Below are 26,608 nucleotides of genomic sequence, written 5' to 3' on the forward strand. Positions count from 1 at the left end.
CCTTTTTTTGAGGACGGGATAGTCTGAATGGAGAAGTTTGTTTTGCATTTACCTTACCATGTTTTAGCGAATGGAACAGGTGTTTTTTAAACTGTAAAGAATTCTTCATAATAGGGCTAGATAGGTGAAGCCTAACTTAAATTTTTCTTGATAGGATTAACGTCATATTTATTTATTGGACATAGATTCCACTCTTTAAATTCCATCCTCTATTATTTTAAGGAATAAGAAGTCAATTTTTTCTAGAGGTAGCTGGAAGTACTAGTTGGAAAGAGGTCTGTTTACTCAATTTCAAAAGACGTGAGGACAGACACCTAAATTTGGTCATTTCTGTGTAAATTGTGTGTTGCCATTTCTTTCATGAGATTAAAAATAAAGTTGATCTTTAGTGTGCTGTAAACTAAAGCAGGTGGTAATTTTCAAACCCGTAAGAATCTTTTGAAGGAAAATACTTGGTATCCTTGAGGTTGATGGGAAAGATACTAAAATATATATAATATTTAAGGATTCTGTGTTTTCTTTCTCATAGGAACCGTTGGTTTTGACTATTATTTTATCACTCTTTGTGAAACTTCACAATGTTCGGGTAAGTATTTTATAATTTCATCTAAAAAATCTTTGGAAGAAATTTCCTTTTAAATCATGCTTTTTTTTTTTTTTTTTTTAAATAAGGAGGACATTGTGAATGATATTACAGCTGAACACATTTCTATCTGGCCATCCTCCATCCCCAAGTAAGAAGTATTACAGCTTACATTTTATTAAACTGTTTATATATTTAGAAACCATCCTGACTGATACAGATAACCTTGAATAATTTGATCAAAAGGCTTCAATTTGTTAGGACTCTATAGCCAACTTCATGTTTCTCCATTAACAGTAATAATCTTCCTAAAAATTATGGATAAGGCATAACTAAGTTAACAGCGAAGGTATACTAGCCTTAAGTAGAACCTAGACAGTCTCTCAGTAGTCCTGATTCCTTGTCAGTGGTAGAATTAGAAAATTGAGGCTAATTAAAGAATGACTTTCTATCAGGTTTTTCTAACAGTGATTGTCAGAGGTTCCCAACCCTTTTTAGTTGCCTTAAGAAGTTCTTTAAGTAATTTAAGAAATCTTCTCTCTTAACTTTCATCACCTGAGAATCACAGTAAGAGGATGGGGGAATTTTGGGGGGAGAAGAAGAAAAGGTTCCTTTTCTGGAAGAAGAAACCATTTATATTTTTCTCTTCCCACATGTAGCAACTTCTCATTCAGGAGAGTCCATTTGTTTCCTCACAAAAGTTACTTTTCCTTTTCTCCCTTCCCCGCCAGTCATCTTCTTTGTGCCTGAAGGGCAGATCTAGGCCTTATTTTATTGCTTTTAGTGGCATTTTTGAAGAAGAGAAGATTGTAGTAGGTAGGTAAGCAGGCAGTAGAATGAGAGCAATTTGCTTCCGTCCCAGTCTTAGAGATTGGAAGCCGTTCTCTCTCTGACAGGGATTCGGAGAGTCTAAAGTGGGTGAGTGACCCTTCCCTCCGCTTATGAGCCTTAGTTCCCACAGAAGCACTATGCTTCCTGAAGCAAATAACTGCAGATTTTTACATAAAATTTGATATATTAGATAGCAATCCAAGAATCAGGTAGAGGTCATTTTGCCTTTTTAATTGATGGTTGTAATACCTCTTTGGTGTTACTTCTTTGGCCTAAGTTTAGACTGTAAACTAATGATTGATTTTTTTCAGTGTGTGTTTATAAATGGGGCAAAAGAATGGTTTATCATAGAGGTTCTGAACCAGACTCAGAGAGACTGAGTCCCAGCCTCTCCACTTCTCAGGTATATGACCTTGGATTAGTTGCTTTCTGTGCCAGTTTCCTCATCTGTAAAACGGGTATAAGAATAGTACCTACCTTGTGAGGATTAAATAATAAACTTTCTAAGCTAGGTGTTTAGAATAAGGGCTGCCACGTAGTAGGCTTAACTATTATTTTCATGATAAAATTACTTTAATGTAAATTAACCCAGAGAAAATAAAATGTGACTAAATGTTTTACCAGAAAAGATATTTCTCTTGAGCAGAGGAGGAGTCTTTATTGACTCCAAGAATAGTGTGAGGATGGTATGGATTAAGTGTTACTATTTTAAAATTGATTGATATGTAGGTAGAATTCTTAGACTTAACATTTTGTAATTTCTAGGAAACATAAACCAGTGTAACTCATTTAAATAATTGTAAATAAATTAGTTGTAAATCAACAGTTGGGTATTTACTAATGGCACCACAATACTTTCCCACTGTACTGGGAACAGTGGTGAGTTATGATAAAATCTAACCCTTCAGGGCAACAGGAGTACTTTGTCCAACCTTGTTAGATGATAGAGCCAGGACTTGAACCTCAGTGTGTTTCTGAAGCCGAAGCTTGTTCTCCCCCGCTGGGTCTCGCTGTAGGGGCTGTCAGCGTGTTTCTTGGGTGCTCGCTTGGCTTTATCCTCACAGTTCCACCTCCTAATTCTGCATCTCAGGACTTCCAGGCTTAACTAGGCTCAGAGCAGCTGGCCCCCTTCCGTACTCTTTTTTGGATTCTTCATTGCTTGCAAATGAGCTGCAGTGATACCCTTGCCATGGCTCCCCCCAACCCGGTGAAACATCTAATCCAGAGGAGTTAGTTAACCCTTACAAGAAGCCACAAGGTGAATTTAAGGCCATGTAGCAGTATTGTTAGTGTTTGAGCCCTTGTTTTCTGTAGCTTCCTCTAGATAACAGAACTTAAAAATCATTTGGAAAATTTTTATGAGTCTGTCTCTTTATAATTTTGTTGCCTGTAAATTGTGCATAAAAAGTGGAGACAGGATTTTATCCTATGACCTTTTTTGTGCTTTATATTGTCGAATATTTAAAGATACTTTTTAGAGTGGCCTTCTTTGGCATTTTGGGAAAATAAAGGAAACAAAAATCAGATTGTTTTCAGCCCCTTATAAAAAGTTAGCTGATCGCACTTCCTCAGGATTTAGTTGTTTTGATAGTTTTAAAATATTTACTCCTAGTAATATTTAGCATTGTATTTATGATCACCTAAATTTTGACTAAGCCTTTTTGTTTTTAATAAATGTGTGTATGGAATTTGAAGTTGACTCTTAAAATAGAGATTATGTTTATTGTCTTTCATATAGCCTCCAGTCCGTGGACTTTGAAGCCGTGGCTATCACAGTGAAAGAGCTAGTTCGGTATTCCCTCAGTATAAACCCAAACAACCATTCCTGGTTAATTATTCAGGCAGACATTTATTTTGGTAAGTGAGATGTATGGTTGCTTTGTGTTTTGTTTTCGTAGCAGTTTTAGAAGTGAAAATAAATACATTACACTTGTTATTACAATACTTTATTAAACTGAAGTCTTGTTTTTGACATTGTCTAACTCTTCTTCCTAGATAAAATTGAAAGTAACTATTATTGTTATATGTATGCATTTTTCTGAGCCTTTGATTCAGATGCTTTTAGTTTTATGTTGACTACTTTTTCTCTGTGTTGTTTTTTTTTTTTTAATAGTAAATGGTCATCTAAAAAGTTGGTAAAACATTCTTAAGGAAAGAAGTTAAAGTTTAGTTTACAAAATTGCTCTTTAAATGTTCTAAAATATGTCCAGGCACTCTTGATAATTATTTGTGTTCTTGAAAATAGATTCCTAATTTTTCCCCCCGGTGTATGTGATAGATTTTCCAACTTGATAGGGAATTTCTAATATTTCTATTACTATACAGATCAAATTATAGTTCTGACTGGTGTCATTTCTGGGTCACTTTTTTAGGAGTTGATTTTTTTAAAGAGAAAGTTCAAAATTAAGAGTAGAGAGAATAGTATAATGAATCCCCATGTATCTCCTGTGTCTGCCACCCAGCTTTTTATTTTTTAAGTGACTTATTGCAAGCAGCCTTAAGTCATTTTTAGTTTTTTCATTTTTTAAATTGAAGTGTAGTTGATGTGCAGTATTACATAAGTTACAGGTTTACAACATAGGGGTTCACAATTTTTAAAGGTTATATTCCATTGATAGTCACTACAAAATACTGGCTGTACCTCCAAATACTAAATTCTGTACCAGTAAGTTTGACAAGGAATCTGAGCTGAATATTTGGCTAATCAGTTTGAGAAGGAAAGACTCTATTATACAACTACTTTAAAGTGGTTGAAAAAATAAAGCCAATTTTTCTCATTGTTGGCCTGGCTAAGTGTTATACCTAGGTCTGTGGTTTGAATCTGCTTTTGTCAAACATGAAGTAATAATACCTGACTCTTCACAAAAGAGGCCCTATTTTTCCAGCTGTGTATTTAATGACAGGTAATTCTTTATCTCTGTTTTCTACTTCAAGCAACAAATCAGTATTCGGCAGCTCTTCACTATTACCTCCAGGCAGGAGCTGTGTGTTCTGATTTCTTTAATAAGGCTGTGCCCCCAGATGTTTATACAGACCAGGTAGGTTGTTTTTGCAGGCTTGCTTGCTTCTTGTCTGGCTTTAAATGTTCTTCTTCCTGGGCCTCTTTTTGCATGAGCTTATTCATTTCCATGTATATGGTGGTAACTCCCAAATTGATTGCTCTAGACCAGATTGCTCTCCATATTTCCAGTGCCCACAGCTATTGCTGCTTTGATTTCCCAAAAACACCTCAAACTCAACCTGTCCAAAACTGATTCAGCATCTTTTTTTTAGTATTATTTATTTATTTATTTTGGCTGCTCCGGGTCTTAGTTACGGCTTGCAGGCTCCTCGCTGCAGCATACAGGCTCTTAGTTGAGGCATGCGAACTCCTTCTTAGTTTGCAGCATGCGTGTGGGATCTAGTTCCCTGACCGGGGATCGAACCTGGGCCCCCTGCATTGGGAACGCGGAGTCTTAACCCACTGGACCACCAGGGAAGTCCCCTGATTCAGCGTCTTACTCTACCAGTCTCTCCTCCTGATGACCTTCCCACACCAAAACAAAAACAAAAACAGAAGACCCCACCAAAATAGCAGTCATCTTTGTTTAGCCCTTTGAGTTGACCAAGCATATATCCTGAGTGTCATACTCTTTTCTTTACTAACCCTCCCACCAACATCCATTCAGCCTTCAAGGCATATTGATTCTGCCTCCTAAATCTCAAATTTTGTTAATTTTCTCTCAATATGCATCACCCTTTCCTCTGGTTTAGGCCACCAATATCATAATTTAATAAATGGCATTTTTTAATATTTACAATAATGGCTTTTGAAATAAGATTTAAAATTTAGATTTTTTTAACTTAAAAGTTCTATTTTTTGGAGCAGTTTTAGGTTCATAGCAAAATTGAGTGAAAAATACAGAGTTTTCACGTACCTCCTGTCCCCATACATGTACAACCTACCTCACGATTGACATCCCACATCAGAGTGGTACGTTTGTTACAATTGACATTAACTAGTCTTTGAAAATAACCAGAATTTTGTTTTTGTAGGTAATAAAACGAATGATAAAGTGCTGTTCTTTGCTGAATTGCCACACACAGGTTAGTTTATAATATTATGATGCTGGTCTGTTTTCATGAATATTAGAGTTTATAATAAATATGAGGCATTGGACTGGGAAGTAGCTTTTATTTTCCGTATCATAATTGCTTAACTTTATGGTATTTAAGAATTTGCATGTTCTTTAAATTTTTTAAAAATAGTTTACAGAATTTTTAACTAAAATGAAAGTATGAGTTAGAAGGCATTGGTCTTTGAACTTTATAAATGGAAAAAGCATTCTCAAGTATGTTTTCTTATATTTAAAAGTAGATATGTACATTAATCATTAGGGAAATGTAAGCACCACAATGAGATGTCACTTCACACTCACAAGGAGGCTGTAACTGAAAGATAGTAACAAGTATTGGTGAAGATGTGGAGAAATTAGAACCCTCATATATTGCTGGCAGGAATATAAAATGGGGCAACCTCTTTGGAAAACAACTTGGTGCTTGCTCAAGAAGTTAAACACTGAATTACCTACCATATGACCCAGCAGTTTCACTCCTGGGTATATAACCAAGAAAACTGAAAACATACGTCCACAGAAGAATTTATACGTGAAGTGTTTATAGCAGCATTATTCATAACAGCCAAAAAGTGGAAACAACCCAAATGTTCATCAGCTGATGAACAGATAAACGAGATTTGGTGTGTGTGTGTGCGCGTGTATATATATGTGTACACACACACACACACACACACACATACACACACACAATGGAATATTATTCAGCCATAAAAAAGAGTGAAGTACTGATACATGCTACAACAGGGACGAATCCTGGAAGTTTTATGTTGAGTAAAAAAAAGCCAGATACAAAAGGCTTTGTATTGTATGATTTCATTCATTTAGAATGTCCAGAATAGGGAAATCTATAGAGTCAGAATGTAGATTAGTGGCTGCCAGAGACTGCGGGGTGGAGAGGTAGGGGAGGAATGGAGACTGACTACTAATGGGTATGGAGCTTTTTATTTTTTTGCGGGAGGCAGGTAATGAAATATTATAGACTTAAAAGCGGTGATGGTTGTATAATTTTGTGAATATTCTAAAAACCACTGAATTTTTTACTCTGAAAGGGTTTACATTATGATATGTGAATAATAATCAATTTAAAAATCTTTAAATATTTAAAAAAGAGATCAGCATTATGACTTACATACATGACTGAAATAGATCTGTTTCCAATGTTAAGCAGACTGGCCTACATTTTGCCAAAATGAGCTTCTGTACTTGCCAGCTGTGAAAGGTTTAATTGGATGTTCTATATGTCCTTGAATGTTTGACACTTTTGTTTGGCAGTTTTCCATTCCCTTCAGTTTTCTGAACTGGCTTTTTGCCAGCTTCTTATTCAGATAAAGCTCTAAAATTTTATGATTTAGGTCACAGGGGAAGAAAATATTGGGCAGACAGACACTTGTATAAGGTTTTTTTTTTTTTTTTTTTTTTTTTGCGGTACGCGGGCCTCTCACTGCTGTGGCCTCTCCCGTTGCGGAGCACAGGCTCCGGACGTGCAGGCTCAGCGGCCATGGCTCACGGGCCCAGCCACTCCACGGCATGTGGGATCTTCCCGGACCGGGGCACGAACCCATGTCCCCTGTATCGGCAGGTGGACTCTCAACCACTGCGCCACCAGGGAAGCCTGGTGCAAGGGTTTTTTACAATTAAAATTGGATGGATTCCATACATATCAGCTGATCCACTCAGCCTGATCTGCTAGGCCTCTTAAATTAAATAATATACTCTTGACATGAAAATCATTAAAAATTACCCCTCCAAAACCAGTAGTCATTGTTGATACTAGTTACATGAAACCATTTTCAATTCTTTTTTTATGTAGGTGGCAATTTTATGTCAGTTCCTCAGAGAGATTGACTACAAAACAGCCTTTAAATCACTGCAGGAACAAAACAGGTATGAATGGTTTTTGAAATAAAATGAAGTTGAAATTTTTCTGCTTAAGAAAGAGGAAGTAACTGAGTTCTGTTTTTCAGTCATGATGCTATGGACTCCTACTATGACTACATATGGGATGTTACCATTTTGGAATACTTGACTTGTATCCTTCATCAACATATGTGTGTGCTGTTAGAACAATTCATTTCTGTAAATTAAAGAAGTATTTAATATTGTGTATGTTCTAAATAAAAAACAAAGAACAGTTGAGAATCTATCGTGATATTTAATAGTATCAAATTTATTATTCTTAACTAATTCATTTAGATCTTCATCACAAAAGAGGAGAAACAGATAAAAGACAAATTGCGGTAAGTTATTTTATGCCTTGATTCTTCAATGATGTGCTTAATTTCCCTAATACTAAACGATTTCCTGTCTCATACAGCATCAAAGTCCTTACAGTGGCCTGCAAGGCCACATGTGACTTGACCTCTAGCTATTCATTCAACTCTCCCTTGCTAACTTCTCCTACACCAGTACCCCTACTGTTCTTTGAACATGCCAAGAACGTTCACTACCGAATGGCCTGTGAAATTTTCTCTTGCAGGAACATTCTTTTAACTCCCCTCAGGTCTCTTCTCAAATGTCACCTTCTTAAAAAGTAATTGTCCTTTCCTGACCATCTTATAAAATAGCAATGTCTCTCCCCCTTTCCCTCCAATACTCTTATTCTCATTTCCCTTTTAAAACTTTTCTCCATAGCACTTATCTACAACTGACATACTGTATATTTACTTATTTATTGGCTGTTTCCCCATGAGGTAGGAATTGGTTTTGTCACAGTTGATACCTAGAATGGTGCCTGGCAAATAATAGATGCTCAGTAGTTACTTGATGGATGAATTATTTATTTAAATTTGACTTATAAACCAAAACATTACAAATTCATGGTCATTTTTACAAGCCTAACATTTGCTGTGTCACTATTACCATATATGTTTTCTCTTTGCTCTTTCACTCATTAATAAAAGTATATGCCGTTTATTAAGTGTCCTTTAAAGCTTTTTACTTGGACTAAATTGTATGTCCATTATTTAGAGGAAACAGAATAACAACAGCATCTTTCAAAAAAAGGAAAAAGAACATGGTCCAGTTCCACTTAACTGGAGACTACTCATTCCCCCATTTCCAACTTATCCAGGGCTGGAAGGCAATGCTGAAAATTTCCCAGTTCCCTGATGGCATTTCTAGACTATCTCTACTTGTATCATTTTTGAAGCCCTTTCTCCTTGGAAGCTTACACCTACCTCCTTACTAGCTCATCTAAACAACTACCTGGATGTTCCTGTGCATGCATCAAAAGACATGTGATCAACTTATCCAACACCCCTGGCACTCCAGGTTCCATTATCACCTTTACTCTTCATCAGCCACCCATGGCCAGACCTTTTTGTCAGAATTGCTCTGCATAAGATCTCTGTGCCGGTAATCTATCCCTTTCTTACTTCCGGGCTCCCATGTTCCTCATCATCAGTGAGATGTTCAAGTTCATGACCAAGTTTTCCCCAGTCTGTCAGCCCTTTTCCAACTTCTGTTCCTTCCCTACTGACCTTGAGTACTGCAAATACTGGCCTGTGTACTCTCAGAGATACTGATTCATTTGATCTGAGATGAGACCCTGGGATCCAATTTTTAAGTTTTCCCAGGTAGTTCTGATTATAAACCAGATTTGGGAACCCCTTCTATCTATGATTGACTGTCGGGACTACTCTGATTAATATTTTCAGTATCTTTGCTTTTTTGTCTTTTGCTTCACCTGGAAAAGTCCCAACCCTGAATCAGTTCAAAAATTTATGCTTTTTTTCCCCTGAGCCACTGAGTTCTGTTGGAAAAAATCCTACAGCTGTATAAACTTGTGCCACTACCAAACCATGGCCTCCAACCTTAGCTGGCCGCTCATTTCTTTTGTTTACCTGCCAGTGGTCAGTGGTCTGCATTCTTTTTTAGGGAATATTTTAGACTTTCACCCTATTAAGCCCCTGTCCTCTCTCCCTTTTCCATTTTCAGTAACTTCCTTGTCTGTTTGGAGTAGACCAGAAAAAAAGACTGATCAGCCCCTGTCCTTATGAAAGTTATATAGTCTTGGGAGTTGTGGCCCCGTGAGTGGCAGCTTCACATTCCTGTTTCAGGTCCCTGCTTTCCATCTTCAAAATAATTGACAACTGTATTCATTGTTAAGTCCACGCTTTTAGTCAGTAAAAGCTTATGCTACTCCTTGATGAAGACAAGTTTTTATGCTTTTGATTCTATCCTTTCAGTGATTGTCCCTTTCAGTTTGTTATCTCCTCTCCTATATTGTCAACCACTCCCATACCTATAAACTATTTCATCCTTAATAGAAACTTCTCTTGACTGTACTCCACCTCTCTCTCATCCCTTCTCTGCCTAGTTTTTTTCTTTTGCGGTACGCGGGCCTCTCACTGTTGTGGCCTCTCCCGTTGCGGAGCACAGGCTCTGGACGCGCAGGCTCAGCGGCCATGGCTCACGGGCCCAGCCGCTCCGCGGCATGTGGGATCTTCCCGGACCGGGGCACGAACCCACGTCCCCTGCGTCGGCAGGTGGACTCTCAACCACTGCGCCACCAGGGAAGCCCTCTGCCTAGTTTTTTAAAGCTCTTTGATCCAATACAATTTGACTTCTGCCGTCCCCACTCTAACTGTTCTCAAGGGTCACCAAATGCCAAAGCCAGTGAATTATTTTCAGTCTTTATCCTGTTGTTTACACTCCTTCCTTCTTGAAATTCTTTATTCCTTTGGCTTCCCCGGCATTTTTACTCATTTCTTCTCCCTGACTCTTCTGCCTTTTCTTCTTTGTGGGTATTTCCCTCTGTCTACCCCTTAAACTTGGTTTTCCCAAGAAGTTAGTCCTTGGGTATTTTCTGATTGCCCTACATTCTCCCTAGGTAACCTCATCCCCTCATGGTTTTGACCACTACCCATCTAGGACGTGTTATTTCTCTCAAATATCTGGCTCCTATTTCAATTTCTGTCTTATACTTTGAACTTTTATAGCCAGTCGTCTTCAGGATACTTTGTCTGAAATAACTCTAGTTATACCCCACTACTAGGTTTTTCCACATGTATTCTTTCATGTGGAAATGGCATCATCCGCAGTTCCTCCTACCCACTAACCTAACTGATGATCATTTCTGGATAGTCTTAGCTCCCTTCAAGCTACCTATCAGAATAGTTCTTGTTGTTTAAAAAAAAAAAAAATATATATATATATAGGAACTTCTTTAAACAAAAGGTAATTTTAAGGTCCTAAAACATGCTCTCACAAAACACTCCATGGCAGAATACTATTATGGATTTTTATCAGGCTCAAGTATTTCTAATCATGAAAGAGAAGGGTCACTATAGATTATACCGCTGAGCAAACTAGATATATTTTACGTATTAAAAAAGTGAAGCCCTGAAACATGAATTTTGATATTTCAGGTTATTTTGTAGGAGCCTTAATTGTAAAAATGTGTCAGATTACATGTAGAGTTTATTTACTGTTTTTTTTAAGACACTTTATTTATTTATCTGGCTGCACCAGGTCTTAGGTGCAGCATGTGGGATGTAGTTCCCTGACCAGGGAATCGAACCCGGGCCCCCTGCACTGGGAGCATGGAGTCTTAGCCACTGGACCACCAGGGAAGTCCCTTTACTGGTATTTTTAGTCAAATAAATTTACATGAATTTACTTAATGTTACTGAAGATAATTCCACAAACTATGGTTCAGTAACTGATCTTTTCCTTGAGTGGCTCCAGTCAGTCTTTGTTAATTTCTTCTATACCTCTTAGCATCTACAATTAGAGGTTCAGTTTATCATTGTTAGCAAGTAGGTAGTTTTATATTTTGTATATTAGCAAAACTTTGTTTTTGACCAGACCTCTAATAACATCACTTTTCTGTTTTGGAAGATCAAAGCCATCGGCCAGACAGAATTGAACGCAAGCAACCCAGAAGAAGTGTTACAGCTGGCAGCGCAGAGAAGGAAAAAAAAGTTTCTTCAAGCAATGGCAAAACTTTACTTTTAAGCAGTTAGTTAAATTTTTTTAACTTTTATTTTTTAAACAATGGGCTAAAAATAAACAGTATTAAAAGATTAAGTTTATATAATACATATTTACATATTTAGTGGCGTTTTCTTTTCAGACAAAATACTGAAACATTAGTTTAAAAACAAAAACTCTACAGAAGACTTCACACCATAACAATAGCTTAAATTTATAATTTCTTCAAAGGAAGAAGAGATTCACATGTCCAGTAATAAACTAGTAATCTAGTATAATTTTTCTAATCAAATCCATTTTTGAGGCTGAAATTTCATTTTTAAAAAACTAAAATATTTATGTAGAAGTAGCTATATACAGCAAGTTCTTATGTCAAGGTTTTGTTTTTTAAATAAATAGATTTCTAGGAGTCGTATACATTTACTGCTTTTCTGCCTTAAGAAAATACAAGTTTAGGTCAAGTGTTAAGCTTTATCACTTTGACACTGTCCTTAACTCATAATGTAGGAATTTAAAAAGGACCTTAGCAGTTTTGCAAACATAAATAAAGCCTTAGTCACACTAAATTGAGATAACCCTAAAGATTTTTTTTTTAGAGTAATAAAGTGACTTTCTCATATAAATAGTTTGAAAGGGTACTTAAGTTTTTCGCCCAAATTGTGATGTACGAAAAAGTTATTATAAAGCAACTTATACGTCAAAGCCCCATGTAGGAGCCACAGCATTTATCTTGTTTATAATTTCTTTGGCATTCCCACTGTTTAGAGCACAGTTTAAACACCATGTTCATCTAAGATTTACTGGTTAAAAATGTTATGGCAAGGCAAATAAACATAGCCAAACAGATTAAAGTTCACCATTTTTAAAAATTCAAGTTTTATAATAGCTTGCTACAGCAGCTATAGATAAATTAGTCACCTTATTACAAAACTAAACCTTTGTAAACAAGATTAAATTTTATTTTCAAGAACCAAATTGCACTAGTTAAGAGTTTATAAATTTTGAGAATCTAAAAACTAGATTCAAAGTACTGTATCACTTAATGTACCCTGTAAGGTAGCACTTATCTAGTCAAAAACTCCAATGATGAAATTCCTAGTTTATCAAGATAAACATAGTAACACCGTATCAAAGAAATTCTTGTCATGAATCATGGCTGGCTTCTGTCCAGTCAATGTTGGGAATGAAGTCATCTTCGTAAACAAGTCCTGCTGTTTCTTTAAACAGCGAATATAGGAGTTAAATTTCCTCCTTAGTGCCAATTTTAAGTGGTTTTTTAAATCAGAGAATGCCAGTGAAACTTCTGAATCGGCCAGGACAGCCACAGCACTATTTTCCTGTAAGACTTAAGTAGTTAAGTTCTATGAAATGCTACACAGCACTTCATCACTTCCAACTTGTTTGCTCAGCTAACTTTAGTGTTTTCCTGGTGGTTTTTCAGTGCTCTTCGGTGGTGTCATAATGCCTCCATTGCAAACTGGTGACAACTGTCCCCCCTTTCTGAAGGTGTTTATATAATTTACTTCATCCTGTACATGTGAAGAAATCATGCAGAGATTAACAGCTAAGATAAAGCATTGATACGGTAAAACAAAGTCAAACAATACTTCTGTGTACTAATTTGAGACTACGTAGGCCTAATATAATCCTCTCTTTATGTGTTTGCAACTGTGATTAGTCATATTTTAGAGGTTCAACTGCCTGCAACTTGTATTTTTAAAAACTCTTACCTGGACTATTGGCATTAATCTTGAGACACTTCATAAATCTTGCTTTGACTTCAAAGTTATTTTATTAGCTTTTCTACATTTTTTTTTTTTTTTTTTTTTTTTTGCAGTACGCGGGCCTCTCACTGCTGTGGCCTCTACCGTTGTGGAGCACAGGCTCCGGACGTGCAGGCTCAGCGGCCATGGTTCAGGGGCCCAGCCGCTCCGCGGCATGTGGGATCTTTCCAGACCGGGGCATGAACCCGTGTCCCCTGCATCGGCAGGTGGACTCCCAACCACTGCACCACCAGCGAAGCCCAGCTTTTCTACATTTTGAAATCAGTGTGCCCATTGGAACTTTCTATCCCCTACCATCTTATATAACTGCTTGAAATATTATTCTGTAGTAGCCTTACTATCAGTTTCAGTGACTTACCAAATAGTAAGACCAAAAAACTACAAGAAAGAAACATACCAGCATAGCCAGATAATTTGTATGTGTCTGTATATTGTGTCTGTCTTCCATAGAAATCTTCTTAAAAACCTTCAGCTTCACTGGGCTAGTACTTTTTACTATGCTGACAAAAGGCACCATCCAGTCTACACATTCAGAAATGTTGTCCCATTCCAAACCTAGATAAAGAAAAGTTAGAAAAATGTGAAGGTTACATCAGAAACATATGCCTACTTATTTGCTTGTGCTTCATAATTTAAAGATAGTTAATTTAAAATTCATGTAAAAAAGGAAACCAAAACAAGCACATAATATAAACCAAAATCAACGAGTTTATGTGGGATTAGCAGCTGTAAACTACTGTATATAGGATGGATAAACAAGGTTCTACTGCATAGCACAGAGAACTATACTCAATATCCTGTGATAAACCATAATGGAAAAGAACATAAAAAAAGCGTGTCTCGATGTGTATAACTGAGTCACTGTACTGCACAGCAGAGACTGGCACAACGTGTAAACCAACTAGACTTAAAGAAAATTAAAATAAAACAAGTTTAGCAAGTCAAAACAGACTATCACTCAAATATGTTTATAATGTGACTATTTTGAGGGAGAAAAAGACTTAGAGCTTCTTAGCCAGTACCTGCTACATAGGAAATTGAAATTGTCAAAACCCAAAGAACTCTTTAATGCGGAGCTATAATTATATTGACTAACTTCAACTGGATTTAAATTCCATTTGACCTTATTTTTTGTTTGTGGATATATATTGAGGATTAGAAAGTACTTCTAATAGAAGGGAGGATAATCGCTAAACTGCTAACTTTTTTCCATTAAAATTTTAAGTTCTTGTTTAGCAGGATGCTAAGTTCAAAATAGTCCCTTTAAAATTTGTGAATGGGTAAGAAGAGAACAAAATATACTGTCTTACCTGAGGCTTTCTTAACCACTTCACGAGAGGTAAAATGGCACAGGGCAGCAGCAGCGAGTATTCTGTACTGGAATTCTAATGAATCGATGGCAAGAATACACAGATCTAAAAGCTAACAGAGGAAAAAGTATAAGAATTTAGGAGAAGGATGAGTACTACACGTCTCTACTAAACATCAGTCAGCTAACATTTTAGATTGCTTATGATGTGGACCATATGCCAAGAATTGCTAAAACTACAGGGATCCAAAGAGAAATAAGCTGCCACCCTGCAGGAGGTTCAATCTTGTTAATAAACAAGTAAAGGATTGTTATGATATAGCATGATGTGTACTATTAGGAAGCGCACCTGATCCAGAGTGGGGAAGACAGGGAAGACTTCTGCTTAAATGAGTCTTAAAATACAAGGTAGCCAGGAAGACTGGGAGGTAGAGAGTGTTCTAGATATAGGAAACAGAATTTACAAAGATAAATGAGAAAGGATTACTTTTCTTTGGAACTCAAGTCAGAACATGTAAGGTAAAAAATATGACATAAGGAATATCTTTCCTTCATTATTTTAAAAAAAGGGGGTTGCTGGAGAGGCATGGCCTAGGTTAGATCATAAAGGGTCTTTAAGAAGTCAGAACTTTAAAGTTCTGACTGATTATTGAAGTTACTAGAAGATTTTAAATCAGGGAAATTACATTTTAAGAACAATCCCTTAGACTGTGGTGAAGCAGAAACACAAGAAGGGAACATGTTTCTAAACAGATGAGTTGAGAGGTAGTACAATCCAGGCAATAAGAGATCTGAACAACGATCAGTGAAATTATGTAAAAAGGTTAGATTTCAGAGGTCTGAGGTGATAACCTGTCCAGTGAAATAAAACTTGCTTTTGTCCCCATGGGTCCAGAAGACAGAAACACGAGTAGAGGAGTTGGAAATGAATTATTACTATTATATACCTCTAGAAGCTTTCCACACTGTTTATCAGCTTATCAAAGGTTTGCCCTATCAAAAGCGTTTAGCTGCCTAGGATAATCTGGGATGCTAGGAAATCTGAGGGAAAAAATTAATATGACTTCATTAGAAAGTTCTACAAAATGAACCAATTCTAACATATTTACTGGTTCTCCAGTTTTAGTGTTCATGAGTTTACTAAAACACAAGTTGAATTTCAACGTAGGTTACTTAAACCCATCCAGAGTACCACAGTTTCTTCAGTTCCATGTGTAAGATTTTCACATCCTACACAGAATAAGAATCTGGGTGTTCTTCACTTATATATGGCAGGTACAGCAGCCTTAAGATCCTACCTATGAGAAGTAGGCAGGAAAGAACGGTACCCTCCTCCTGTAATTACTTTCTTAGAATATTTGTTATACACTGGCCTAGGAAAGTTTAATTTAAACTTAAAGTTTTAAATAATGTTATAACTAAATTAGGTGATTTTAATTTTAACACATAAAATAGGTTCCCTGTGTATTCAAATATGAGTGTAAGATAATTTTACAGAATAATTTCATACTATTATAAAACCTAAAACAACTGGCTGAAAAATACCTTTCCCCATGTTACATCAAAAAGAGGTATTTGGGCTTCCCTGGTGGCGCACTGGTTGAGAGTCCGCCTGCCGATGCAGGGGACACGGGTTCGTATCCCGATCCGGGAAGATCCCACATGCCGCGGAGCCTGCGCGTCTGGAGCCTGTGCTCCGCAACACGAGAGGCCACAACAGTGAGAGGCTCGTATACCGCAAAAAAAAAAAAAAAAAAAAAAAAAAAAGAGGTATTTAACTCTCTACCTCATACTCCTAAAGAGTAAAAAGTGCTCATAATATATTTAAATGCAAGTTTTAAAACTTTGTTTTCTAGAATTTTCAGTAAGCAGTGTAAATATTGGGGACAGAATTTTATGCATCAGAAGTTTTGTTCTAGTCAATTAAGGAATGAATTTAATTCAGTATGCTGTCATTTTGTTGTGTTGCCTATTTAGCACTATAAATACCCTAAACAAAACCTGTAATTAAAAACATTAGCAAATATTCAATAAAAATATCAATACCTGAGCTATTTGAATGAACTTTTCCTGAGAATACTGAGGTAGAAGAACTTTAGGAGCATCTTTAAGAGCATCAACTTGGAGGAAGAGATTTAGCCACGAGATGACTGTTACAGGACAAAGTTCCCATTTTAAAGCCTGTTAATGAAATTAAAATGCCTGTTAATAAGTGTAGGTATATATACCACATTATATAGGTACTTCCTTAAATAGTCATTTAAGAAACTTTTTGCTTTGGGCATATTTCTTCCTATTTTCATAACTATTTATATATAGATACCTCACAATCTAAAGCTGCTTGTGTTTTAGTCTATTATTGATACAGACCCCTTTATTATTCTCTAGTTATCTTTATTGACAAAGTTCCTTGGACCTATTTTTCATTCCTACTTTTCTCATTTCTTGCAGCCCCTCATCTTCCAAACGTATTCTTTATTGCAACTGCCCTTTTAATTTTATTCAATAACTTCACAGCTAATTCCATTCAGATCTCCGAAGAACTGATTCTACACTTTATGTGATCTATAATGGCTTCTGTTCAACATGTAAAAGCTAAAAAAAAGACAAATCCTAATTTATGATTCTCTCCATGAAGCCCTGGGACTTTACCATTTATAAGAAGTCAAAAATAATTAGGAGAGAACAGAGAGTCTTAATGCCTGTAGGACCACCCAGAGGACTCCATCTTCCCATTATATGTCCTCCTTATACTATACTTCAGGCCTGAATCTGTATAACTTTGTTACTAGAACATTAGAACTATATTCAATGTCTTATAATACCCTATAATGGAAAAGAATCTGAAAAAATATATATATATAAAACTGAATCACTTTGCTGTACACCTAAAACTAACACAACATTGAAAATCAAGTATATTTCAATAAAAAAATTTCTTTTAAAAAGAACAATATCAGCATGCCAACAAGGTCCCATTCTTACAGAGCTATCAATCTGAATGTTTATAAACATAACAAATTTATATTATAATGTATACAGTTTATAGATAATCTTGTAAATGAAAGTCATATTGATTGTGTTTTCTTGTGTCCTATTTATAAAACCAGGATGCTCAAATTTCATAACATACTTTCTAGTAGCTAACATTCACCCTTTAATCTCTAATTCAAGGCCCAATTAAACATCTTTTTTTTTTCCAACTAGCTCTTTACTTTCTTTTTTTTGTTTGTTTTTTAACATCTTTATTGGAGTATAATTCCAATTAAACATCTTAATGCTTCTTTACCCTTCTATTAAAAGCCTTTCCCATGCATATAGAAAAGAAAAAAGGCAGTGAAATAATTCTCATTCTCCACCTGCTGGAAGAAGTGGAAAATCAGAACTAAGATTTGAGAATCACTGTTGGAACTCATTTATATACACATGATATGCTAACTACCTATAAGTTTCGAAAGTGTTGTTAAACACTTTTAAATTAAGAAATAATATTCTCAATATAGGAGAATTGAAAGATACAGAAAAATAGAGTTTACAGGTTAAGCAAATTCCCCTCCCATCTTAGAACTGGATCCTAATACTAAAATCTCAGTTTTGACTACTTAACATTGTAGTCTTTGAGTTTAGTAAATTACAGTTATTAAATTGCAACTAGAAATAAAGATACATTATTACCTTTAATATAATGAGTTCCATCCTTAAGATATCCTCTTCACTGCAAGCACCATCAGTGACATAAGCAAACTCTTGCAGCTTAGGAGCGTAGATTTCCTTTAAAATAGATTTAATTAGTATCAAGCACAGTTGAGAGTGAGATTAAAACAAAAGAATTATATACAAACCAATCTAGGCTTCATTTTTAAAGGACAAAATGATTATAAATCTTAATAAAATAATTCTACGATAGCCAAAGCAACCTTACCTTTAAAGATATTTTTCATACCTGGGTATCTAAATTAGCCAACTATATTGATTGAAACATTTTTATAGAACTGATTTTGAATCTTCGTTAATAAACAATTAGACTATTTTAACCAGTCATTTCAGTGACTGGTTAAAACGAAAAGCCAAACTTGTTTGAGGATTGCCTAGTATATCAGACTAAAACAAGATACTCAACAAACAAGGTCTAGAAATTGAAAACATTAACTTTATCCTAGTACAAAAGTATGGTTATTCAAACAATAATTTGTGCAGTTTCGTTGATGACAGGTCTGTCTTAACAGTTCAGAGAATAACAACTAGAATGACCAGAGGAGTAGAAGAGATGTTGCCACAAATGAGAACAGGCTAAAGATCAAGATTTCAGTCTAGAAAGGTATCTGAAACACACCATGTGATTTCAGGTAAGGATATACTGAATACAAACTTATTCATCAAATTTGGCAGAATTTGGGGATAGCCCTTAAGGCTCAAAAGAAAAATGTGGAAGAGGAGAAAAATACACTTAAGGAAATTAATGCATGATTCACAGTCCCTCTTCTACCCTCAAAACAATACAGGCTTCAAAAATTTCAGATGAAGGTACTAACGATATCCTTTATGTGTTGAATTTAAGAAAAGTAGATTGAGATCGTGTGAAGGAAAATCTCAGGCAGGAAAGGTGTTTCCTTCTATCCTAGCACCATCATCAGATATAAAAATACTAGGCTGGATATAGACCATTATTCTAACCTAACATAGCATTTATTGCATTTGATTGGTTAATTAGGTTCCAGAGACCATTTTATTGAATCCAAGTGCTATAACTAGGTATAGAGAGACAGCGTTGGTCATTTTGTTTGGCACAGTTAGCCATGGAACATTTCACCTAGATACTAGTTCTAGAATCAAACCAGGGACTTATAGTAGGCTCAGATACTTTGAAGGGAACCATGATAATTATCCTTCCACCCAAATCATAGTGTTCAGAAAATGTATTGGAAAAAATTCACTCATCTTTCCTAAGGATTAACATATCAAAAGTGGTACATAGTATTCTCGGGATTAATGAATTGGTTAAGACAAAAAAAGTTTGCGGTAAATATATCCATGGATAAACTTTGAGAACTTACCTCAAGTTTGGAAGCAATGAATAATGAGGTAATTCCAATGAGTTGAAGCATGTTTTTATTTATATCCTTTTGTGTCAACATAAATCTATCAAAAAAGTCTTGCGCAAGATAAAATGTTTCCCTATGAAGTGTGTATACTTCACACACCTAGAGAAGAATCCATTTAAATATTATTCCATTAATTTCTCCAAATTAGAAAGTTACCTCTTAGCATACCAGATTTCAGAACACTTTCTGAAGTCCAACTTGCTTTTTAGGATACCAAAGCTAAAATGGGGGAAAAATTAACATGTGCTAATAGGATAAACCTATTACAGTCCTCTTAGTTTTATAGGTTTTTTTCACATAGACTTACTGTGTTTATTCCCAGATACATTTACACTTGCTGACTATGGCTGAGTACTTTTTTCCTATTAAGCTTCTAATGTTTTTTAAATTAATTTTTATTGGAGTATAGTTGCTTTACAATGTTGTTAGTTTCTACTGTACAGCAAAGTGAATCAGCTTTACGTATACATGTATCCCCTCTTTTTTGGATTTTCTTTCCATTTAGGTCACCACAGAGCATTGAGTAGAGTTCCCTTGGCTATACAGTAGGTTCTCATTAGTTATCTATCTTATTCATAGTGTCAATAGTGTATATATGTCATCTAATTTTTATTGATGCCAAATGAGTAAGTTTTTATGCTTAGTTTATACTCTAATAGTTCCAACTGATTCTCTTCATCATTCTAGATATACATTTAACGACAAAATGACAACTCTGTTCCTTTCAATGTTCTTACATCATTTAAGAATTATAGAAGAAAACTGAATGAATAACAATGGTGATTGACAAAATTTTTATCTTATTCTTTGTTTCTGACTATAATGGGATTCCCCTAATGTTTCACTATTGTTATTAATAATAAGTAGTATCTGTCATTTCCACACTTAATATAGGGAAAGCTTTTAATTCTCAAAATAACTTCATGAAGTAGGGAGGAAACAGGGACAGACATACATGAGTTTCTAATAAACAATGTGTTAAGGAAATCTATCCCTAGTTTATTGCATATTAAAAAATCAGGAATGTATACTGAATTTCAAAAAATATCTTTTACATCTATGATATATAACCTTATGATTTTTCTCCCGTAAACTATTAATAGATTTTCAAATGTTGGACCATTTTTGCATTCCTAGGTTGAAAGAAATACTAAGACAAAGTAGAGTTTAATGCTCTGCTGGATTTGATTTATTATATTTGGTTTTGTATATATAATCATATATTTAAGGGAAAATAGGGATAAATTTGATAGACAACCACTGAATAAAAATCAATGTAACATAAAAAGGCAAAATAAAATAACATCAACATAATTGTGCTTAAGTTGCATCTATGATCATTAGATATTCAGAAAAGTCAAAATCCAACTACATTCTTGTACACACGATTGAAACATAATCTTCCCTTCTAGTCAGAATAAGGAATAAGATGACCTGACTCAAAAGGACAACAGTTTGCAGTCTTAACGAACTTTTCTGATAGCTTCTGAGATCTATTCTGCCGTGTGTTTCTCCACCAAAAAGCCTGTGGTAGTTCCCCCTTGGAGTTCATTGTCTCTATCTATATTAAAGACAGGGAAACTACAGAGCAAATATCCAGGGGTTGGGGTAAAATTAGTTTGTTATCAATATAAATAATCATTTCAATAATTTTAGAGATTCTTTCAGAATTATTATCCAGAGAAAGGGAATGGGCCTAAACAAGAGAGGGCACAGATATTTAGGGCACAGGCATTTAGGGACTTCTGGATCACTATTATTCCTTTAGATTAATGGTACAGCTCATTTCTGAAAGGAATAGAGGGATATAACAAAAGCAAGCTACATGGAGCCTCGAGGGCTTAGGGCTACTGGATATTCAAAGCCTCCTTATCATTTAGGATATAGAAATTAGGATTCCAAATCATAATTTGATTTTGGTGATGAAGAAAAGGACTTCTGAGGGTCCTGAAGCCTAGTCCTGGTTCTTTACATTGCATAGCAGAATTCAGAACCTTGTCAAATTCTGTTCCTCTTGAGTATCCTTGGCACCAGGCACAGTGCCTAGTACACAGCGATACTCAGATACCACAATTTCTGAATTGGGTTTGGGTTGTATGGGACCTAGTGGCTGTGTCCTCATGATTTTGCTCTTATCAAGCAGTCATTTTCCATTTTGGTATCCTCAACTACAGTGAGTAGCCCCCCAGAATGGCTCCTGGCAATAGGTAATATACCATGAAGGCACATGGAAAGCATATTTCTGTCTAAATGTTTTTCCATCATACAGACAAAAAAGGAAATTTGTATTGCTGGAACATACCTCTAAAAGCCAGTCTAGAAGTATTGACCTCATCTGTGGTTCCAATTCAGAATGCAGAACTTCAAAATGTTTGTCATGAACATATCTGGTCTCTTTTTTTAACATGTTTAGCCAAACATCCTGTGAACATCCCCAGCTATGGAAAGGGGCAAAATAAGTGTGACCTACATAATATACAAGCTACCTGTTTCACATAGAGTAAACTCAACTTTCAAACACTGAAATCCAACTTTGAATTAGAATTTGAAAGGACAACCTCTTAAAGTAAATCAGGAAAAATTGCTACTTTTAGAAACCATTTCTTTAGCATGAAATTATACAGCAAGAACTTGGACTATGAGAATCTAAATTGACAGATTTCAAGAGTGCTTTTTAGTCCCGATCTATTTATAATTTACAAAGGCACCTGTTTAAGATAACGATGTTTTCTCAAGAGCAACACTAAAAAAGTAAATATTTAAAGCATATGATCCCAGCAGAGACAGTCTCAATCACCTCCAAACAGATCATCACTACATTACAGTGGGGTTAAGGTGGGACAGTATGGAGAAGAGGAAGACTGGTGAGTTTAAATGTATGAGTCCATTAATTTGCTTATTAAAGCCAAATATAAGTTATTACACTACACATTTTATATAAGTTGTACCTCTTGGTCATTCATTAACTAGAAAAAGTATAGACCTTAGGAAGTAGGCTTGGTAAGAAAGAAAAATAGCTGATCTATCAAATGAAAATGCTGTACATGTTAAAATACTTCCATGTTAACAATTTAGATAAATTATTTAAACTCCATTAAAAATGTGATTCAGGGTTTCCCTGGTGGCACAGTGGTTAAGAATCCGCCTGCCAATGCAGGGGACACGGGTTCGATCCCTGGTCTGGGAAGATCCCACATGCTGCGGAGCAACTAAGCCCGTGCGCCACAATTACTGAGCCTGTGCTCTAGAGCCCGTGAGCCACAACTACTGAGCCTGTGTGCCCTAGAGCCCATGCTCCGCAACAAAGAGAAGCCACCACAATGAGAAGCCCGTGCACAGCAATGAAGAGTAGCCCCCGCTCACCGCAACTAGAGAAAGCCCGCGCACAGCAATGAAGACCCAACGCAGCCAAAAATAAATAAATAAATAAATCATAAATAAATAAGGTGACTGAGTTCTTCTGATAAGGCTTACGGTCTTCAGCAAGCAAGTGAAAATAATGTTATAGAATCAATGTTTTAAATACCCATGTCATTTGCAAATGGCATTACTGTCAGATAAAATAATATATGCTTAAAGACTAGTAAAAAAAACAGTTTTTCTACAAGTTTTTCGAATAATGAAAGCAAAAAATACCTCAAAATAGCACCATATATTACATCAGTAAATTTTAATCTTTGACATTAAATTACTGAAATTTTTCTTACCTTAAATCAGGCAAAGGTGAAGGATTAATGAAAAGATTTTTAAATCTGTAATTTGTAAATCTGGAGAAGTCGCTTGTTCCTATTTCTTTGTGGGGTGTTTCAATGATAATGCAAGGACTGATCCCCCCAGATAATACAGGTGGCCAACAATTCTGTCATTTAAAAAAAATAAAAAGAATATCTTTGTGAAATAGACAAACCAGCTTTTGTCTTGGATCTTTTATAAATGAAAGCTAATACTTCTAAACAGTCTACATTTTCCCCCAAACACCGTCCTTAGCTAACATTGCTGACTAATTTAAGCTGACATACATATTTTATAAATAAACCATATAGCTCATTTCAATCTTCATAAAGAGTAACAGGTAGGATGTTTTATACAAAATGCAATTCTGGAAATACAAGACGTTAGGTACTGAGGGAGAGGAGAAACAACAAAACACGTGTGTAGTCAAATATTAATCACTTTCAAGATTATAAAATTTTCCCTCTGTATTTAGCAATAGTGGCCAGGGCACCTTGTTTTATAGACAGCTACCCCCGCCCCATACTCGTTAAGGCCTTTTCCACTACTTTCAAATACAGGAAGACAAGACCTTTAAAGTGGAAACAATTACTTAAATACTTAAAGGACACTTTCGCCAGTCAATGCTGGTTTCAAAGAGAACCACTGTTAACAAAGTGTCTTCTGTACAACACATAGGAAGAATAGGTGGCAAAGGGCTGGGTGCCAGTCTGTCAGTGACCTCACATCCTATTTATGCCCTAGGAGCAACCATCAGGACTCTCCACTATAGTCAGAGAGGGAACAAAGAGCAGTCCATTGGACAGATTAGGCGGGCCCTGGTGCACCAGGCAGCTCCTAGAGGGAGGGATTTACAAAGAGGAACCAGCTGCGTCAAGGCTTACTCTGTAGCTGTAGTAGGATTCAGGGACATAAAAACCACCCAAAGACAAGCGCCTTCCTGCTGACCTCGAGGGGCATTAAAAGTGTCAGAGGAACCTTCCTATCACAAAGCAATAACACAATTCTATTCTTTTTTGTCCTACATTTGTTTCCCCCAAACCTAGCCCAGTTCTGCATTACCCTAATCTCATACTGATGTTTCTTGATGACCTCCTCTTTTCTTTTTTTGACATCCTGGAAAATAGAAAAGGCCATTGTTAAACTAAAGTCCCTGCAAGGAATTTTCTCTTTCTCCTCTCTCTCTTCCCCCCCTTAACTCACCTGGGCCGTTTTTCTCTTCTTGGCCTGAATTATCTGGGTTTCTTGTGGGGAATCCGTCTGACTGGGCTGGGGCTGCTGTTTAGCTTGTAAACGGCTACTATAGAGTTTTTAAAAAGGAAGTTTAATTAGTGACGCATTTCAAAGGCAGCAGCCAACTCTGAAACATATTTCCAAGACAAATAACGTTACCTGCGTCTTGACATTCTCTTCTTTCAGGTGTATGAAACCTCTGGAGGTGAGAGGAAAAACCAGAGTCAAATACATTGTCATCCATACTCTCCAAGTGCCATTCAGAGGTTATAACTAAGTCCCTCAGGAGATGACCTGAGCCGTCTTACCACGATGACTTATGCAGTATATTAGTGCATGATTTCGGACTCATGCTTTTGGACACATGCCTGCATTTCCTCAACGAAATGAACAGCCCGGATGAGAGCGTCTTCAGAAATTTGCAAACCACCCTCAGCGCCCGGAAAGCGCAGGGAGGCAGATGGGTCTCTTCTGCGTCCTGCAGTCTCTCCCCCGGACAGCCCGAGTGGGGCTTGGGCAGCGCCCCTACTTCCCCCCTCCCATCCTGCCCAAGCCGCGGGGAGAGGGAGTTGTGGAGGCGAAACACTGTGGAGAAGCCGGTTCCGCGCCAATTTGGAGAGTGGCGGTGGCGGGGAAGCAGGGGGCGGAGGGAACTTGTGTCACGTCCTTCAGTCTCCTTTCCCTCCTTCCCAGCCCCACCGGACCCTGCCCATCGCTTGGAGGGGCACCGGGACCCCGACTACAGATGGGGGATGGGAGTGATGGAAAGGGAGTTCAATTAATAAAGAGGAAAACTGGGCTTGTGGGGGAACTTTTCTCCCCGTGAAGGAGACCCAGACCCCCATCCTCTCTCCTGCGGGATAGCTCCCCAAATGGGGATGGCAGAGAGAAGCCCCTAGAATGAGGGGCTTTTCCGTGGCCTCCCACTTAGGGGCAGCCCTCCATCCACCGCCGCCTCCCAGGCCCCCTGCCAAGGGTCCTGACAGGGACGGATCGCGGGGACCCATCGCCCCCAGATGCCTAGTTCTCAGCCCTCCCACTTTTCCTCCCCTAGGCTCCCGCCCGCGGGACGGATCGGCCCTGAGGGGGGGGCTTTCTCTCCTCCCGCATCCCGCCCTACGCCCAAGCACCTCCTCACCGCCAGACCCGCTACCGCTCGGCTCTCAGCTGGCGCCGGCGCCAACCCAATATATAGGCCGGGCCAGGCCCGCCCCGCACGCATGCGCCTCAGACTGACACCTCCGGACAGTGCGCTCCCCTCCCCCGCGCGCCAGTCCGCAGGCCCGCGCGGCGCACCCTGCCTTGAGTACGCGCCCGCCCACCTCGAGGGGCCGCACAGCCGGCTCGCCTAAGCCCTCGGTCCGCGGTCACCTGGACTTCACCTGCCTGTGCGGCGGGAGGGAGTCTCTCAGAGGCTCCTCCTCCGCAGCCCGGCTCCCCGCCGCTCGGCTTCATCTCCCGCCAGTACGTTTCTGTCCCCTCCCTTTTTCAACTCTCGGACGCCGCGGGTGTCAGGCCGCGGCCCGGCCGCGGCGTACGGCCAGGTGGAGGCGGCTCGGGCGAGCATAGCGTGGCTAGGAAGTGGCCATGCCTTGGCGCACCCTGGCTGTCCCGCCTAGGCCTCCAAGAACCCGGGTTTTCTGAAGAGACTCGGGGACCACCGCCCCTGCGGGAGGAGCGCAGCGTTGGCTGGCGAGCTGGCCAATGGGAGGCGAGGACTGCAGCACAACGTGGAGCGGCTGCAGAACGTAAACACAGCCGGGCGCGCGGCTGGCCACGTGTGTTCCCGCGCGCCACCTAGTCTCCTGGGACCACCGGCAGCCGGCTGTGGCACCCCAGGGCAGCCATGCTCAGGGATGCCTGTCGTGCACTTTGCTCCAGCCCGCCGACCGAGGTACGTATCAACCCTGTTTTCCCGCTCTCTTCTCCGCCGAGCCGGTTACCCTCCCCGTGGGTGGGTCATCCGCACCCCGCCGCCCTAA

The 26,608-nt window shown here is 37.9% G+C and overlaps 2 protein-coding genes across 2 annotated transcripts in view; one reads left to right on the forward strand and one right to left on the reverse strand.

Moving 5' to 3' along the window:
* The window catches only part of INTS8 (integrator complex subunit 8), a 51,443-nt gene extending 39,869 nt beyond the window's left edge, over positions 1 to 11,574 (forward strand). Inside the window, exons 19-27 of the mRNA XM_065895637.1 lie at positions 530 to 586; positions 673 to 734; positions 3,153 to 3,271; positions 4,349 to 4,452; positions 5,450 to 5,500; positions 7,343 to 7,416; positions 7,497 to 7,561; positions 7,726 to 7,769; positions 11,374 to 11,574. Of these exons, the coding sequence (XP_065751709.1) occupies positions 530 to 586; positions 673 to 734; positions 3,153 to 3,271; positions 4,349 to 4,452; positions 5,450 to 5,500; positions 7,343 to 7,416; positions 7,497 to 7,561; positions 7,726 to 7,769; positions 11,374 to 11,490 (693 nt within the window). The 3' untranslated portion in view covers positions 11,491 to 11,574. The remainder of the gene's footprint in view (positions 1 to 529; positions 587 to 672; positions 735 to 3,152; positions 3,272 to 4,348; positions 4,453 to 5,449; positions 5,501 to 7,342; positions 7,417 to 7,496; positions 7,562 to 7,725; positions 7,770 to 11,373) is intronic.
* On the reverse strand, positions 11,499 to 25,785 carry CCNE2 (cyclin E2). The gene is made up of 12 exons (XM_065895638.1): positions 25,765 to 25,785; positions 24,786 to 24,825; positions 24,597 to 24,693; positions 24,456 to 24,509; positions 23,369 to 23,520; positions 21,964 to 22,099; positions 19,614 to 19,760; positions 18,235 to 18,330; positions 16,606 to 16,740; positions 14,561 to 14,672; positions 13,648 to 13,805; positions 11,499 to 12,995 (listed from the first exon to the last, which is right to left on the reverse strand). Exons 2-12 carry the CDS (start codon positions 24,797 to 24,799, stop codon positions 12,882 to 12,884), a joined length of 1,215 nt encoding a protein of 404 aa, XP_065751710.1. The 5' UTR covers positions 24,800 to 24,825; positions 25,765 to 25,785; the 3' UTR covers positions 11,499 to 12,881.
* Positions 25,786 to 26,608: the final 823 nt, after the last annotated feature.

This window comes from Phocoena phocoena, chromosome 17, assembly GCF_963924675.1.
Source record: "Phocoena phocoena chromosome 17, mPhoPho1.1, whole genome shotgun sequence".
Classification (NCBI taxonomy): domain Eukaryota; kingdom Metazoa; phylum Chordata; class Mammalia; order Artiodactyla; family Phocoenidae; genus Phocoena; species Phocoena phocoena.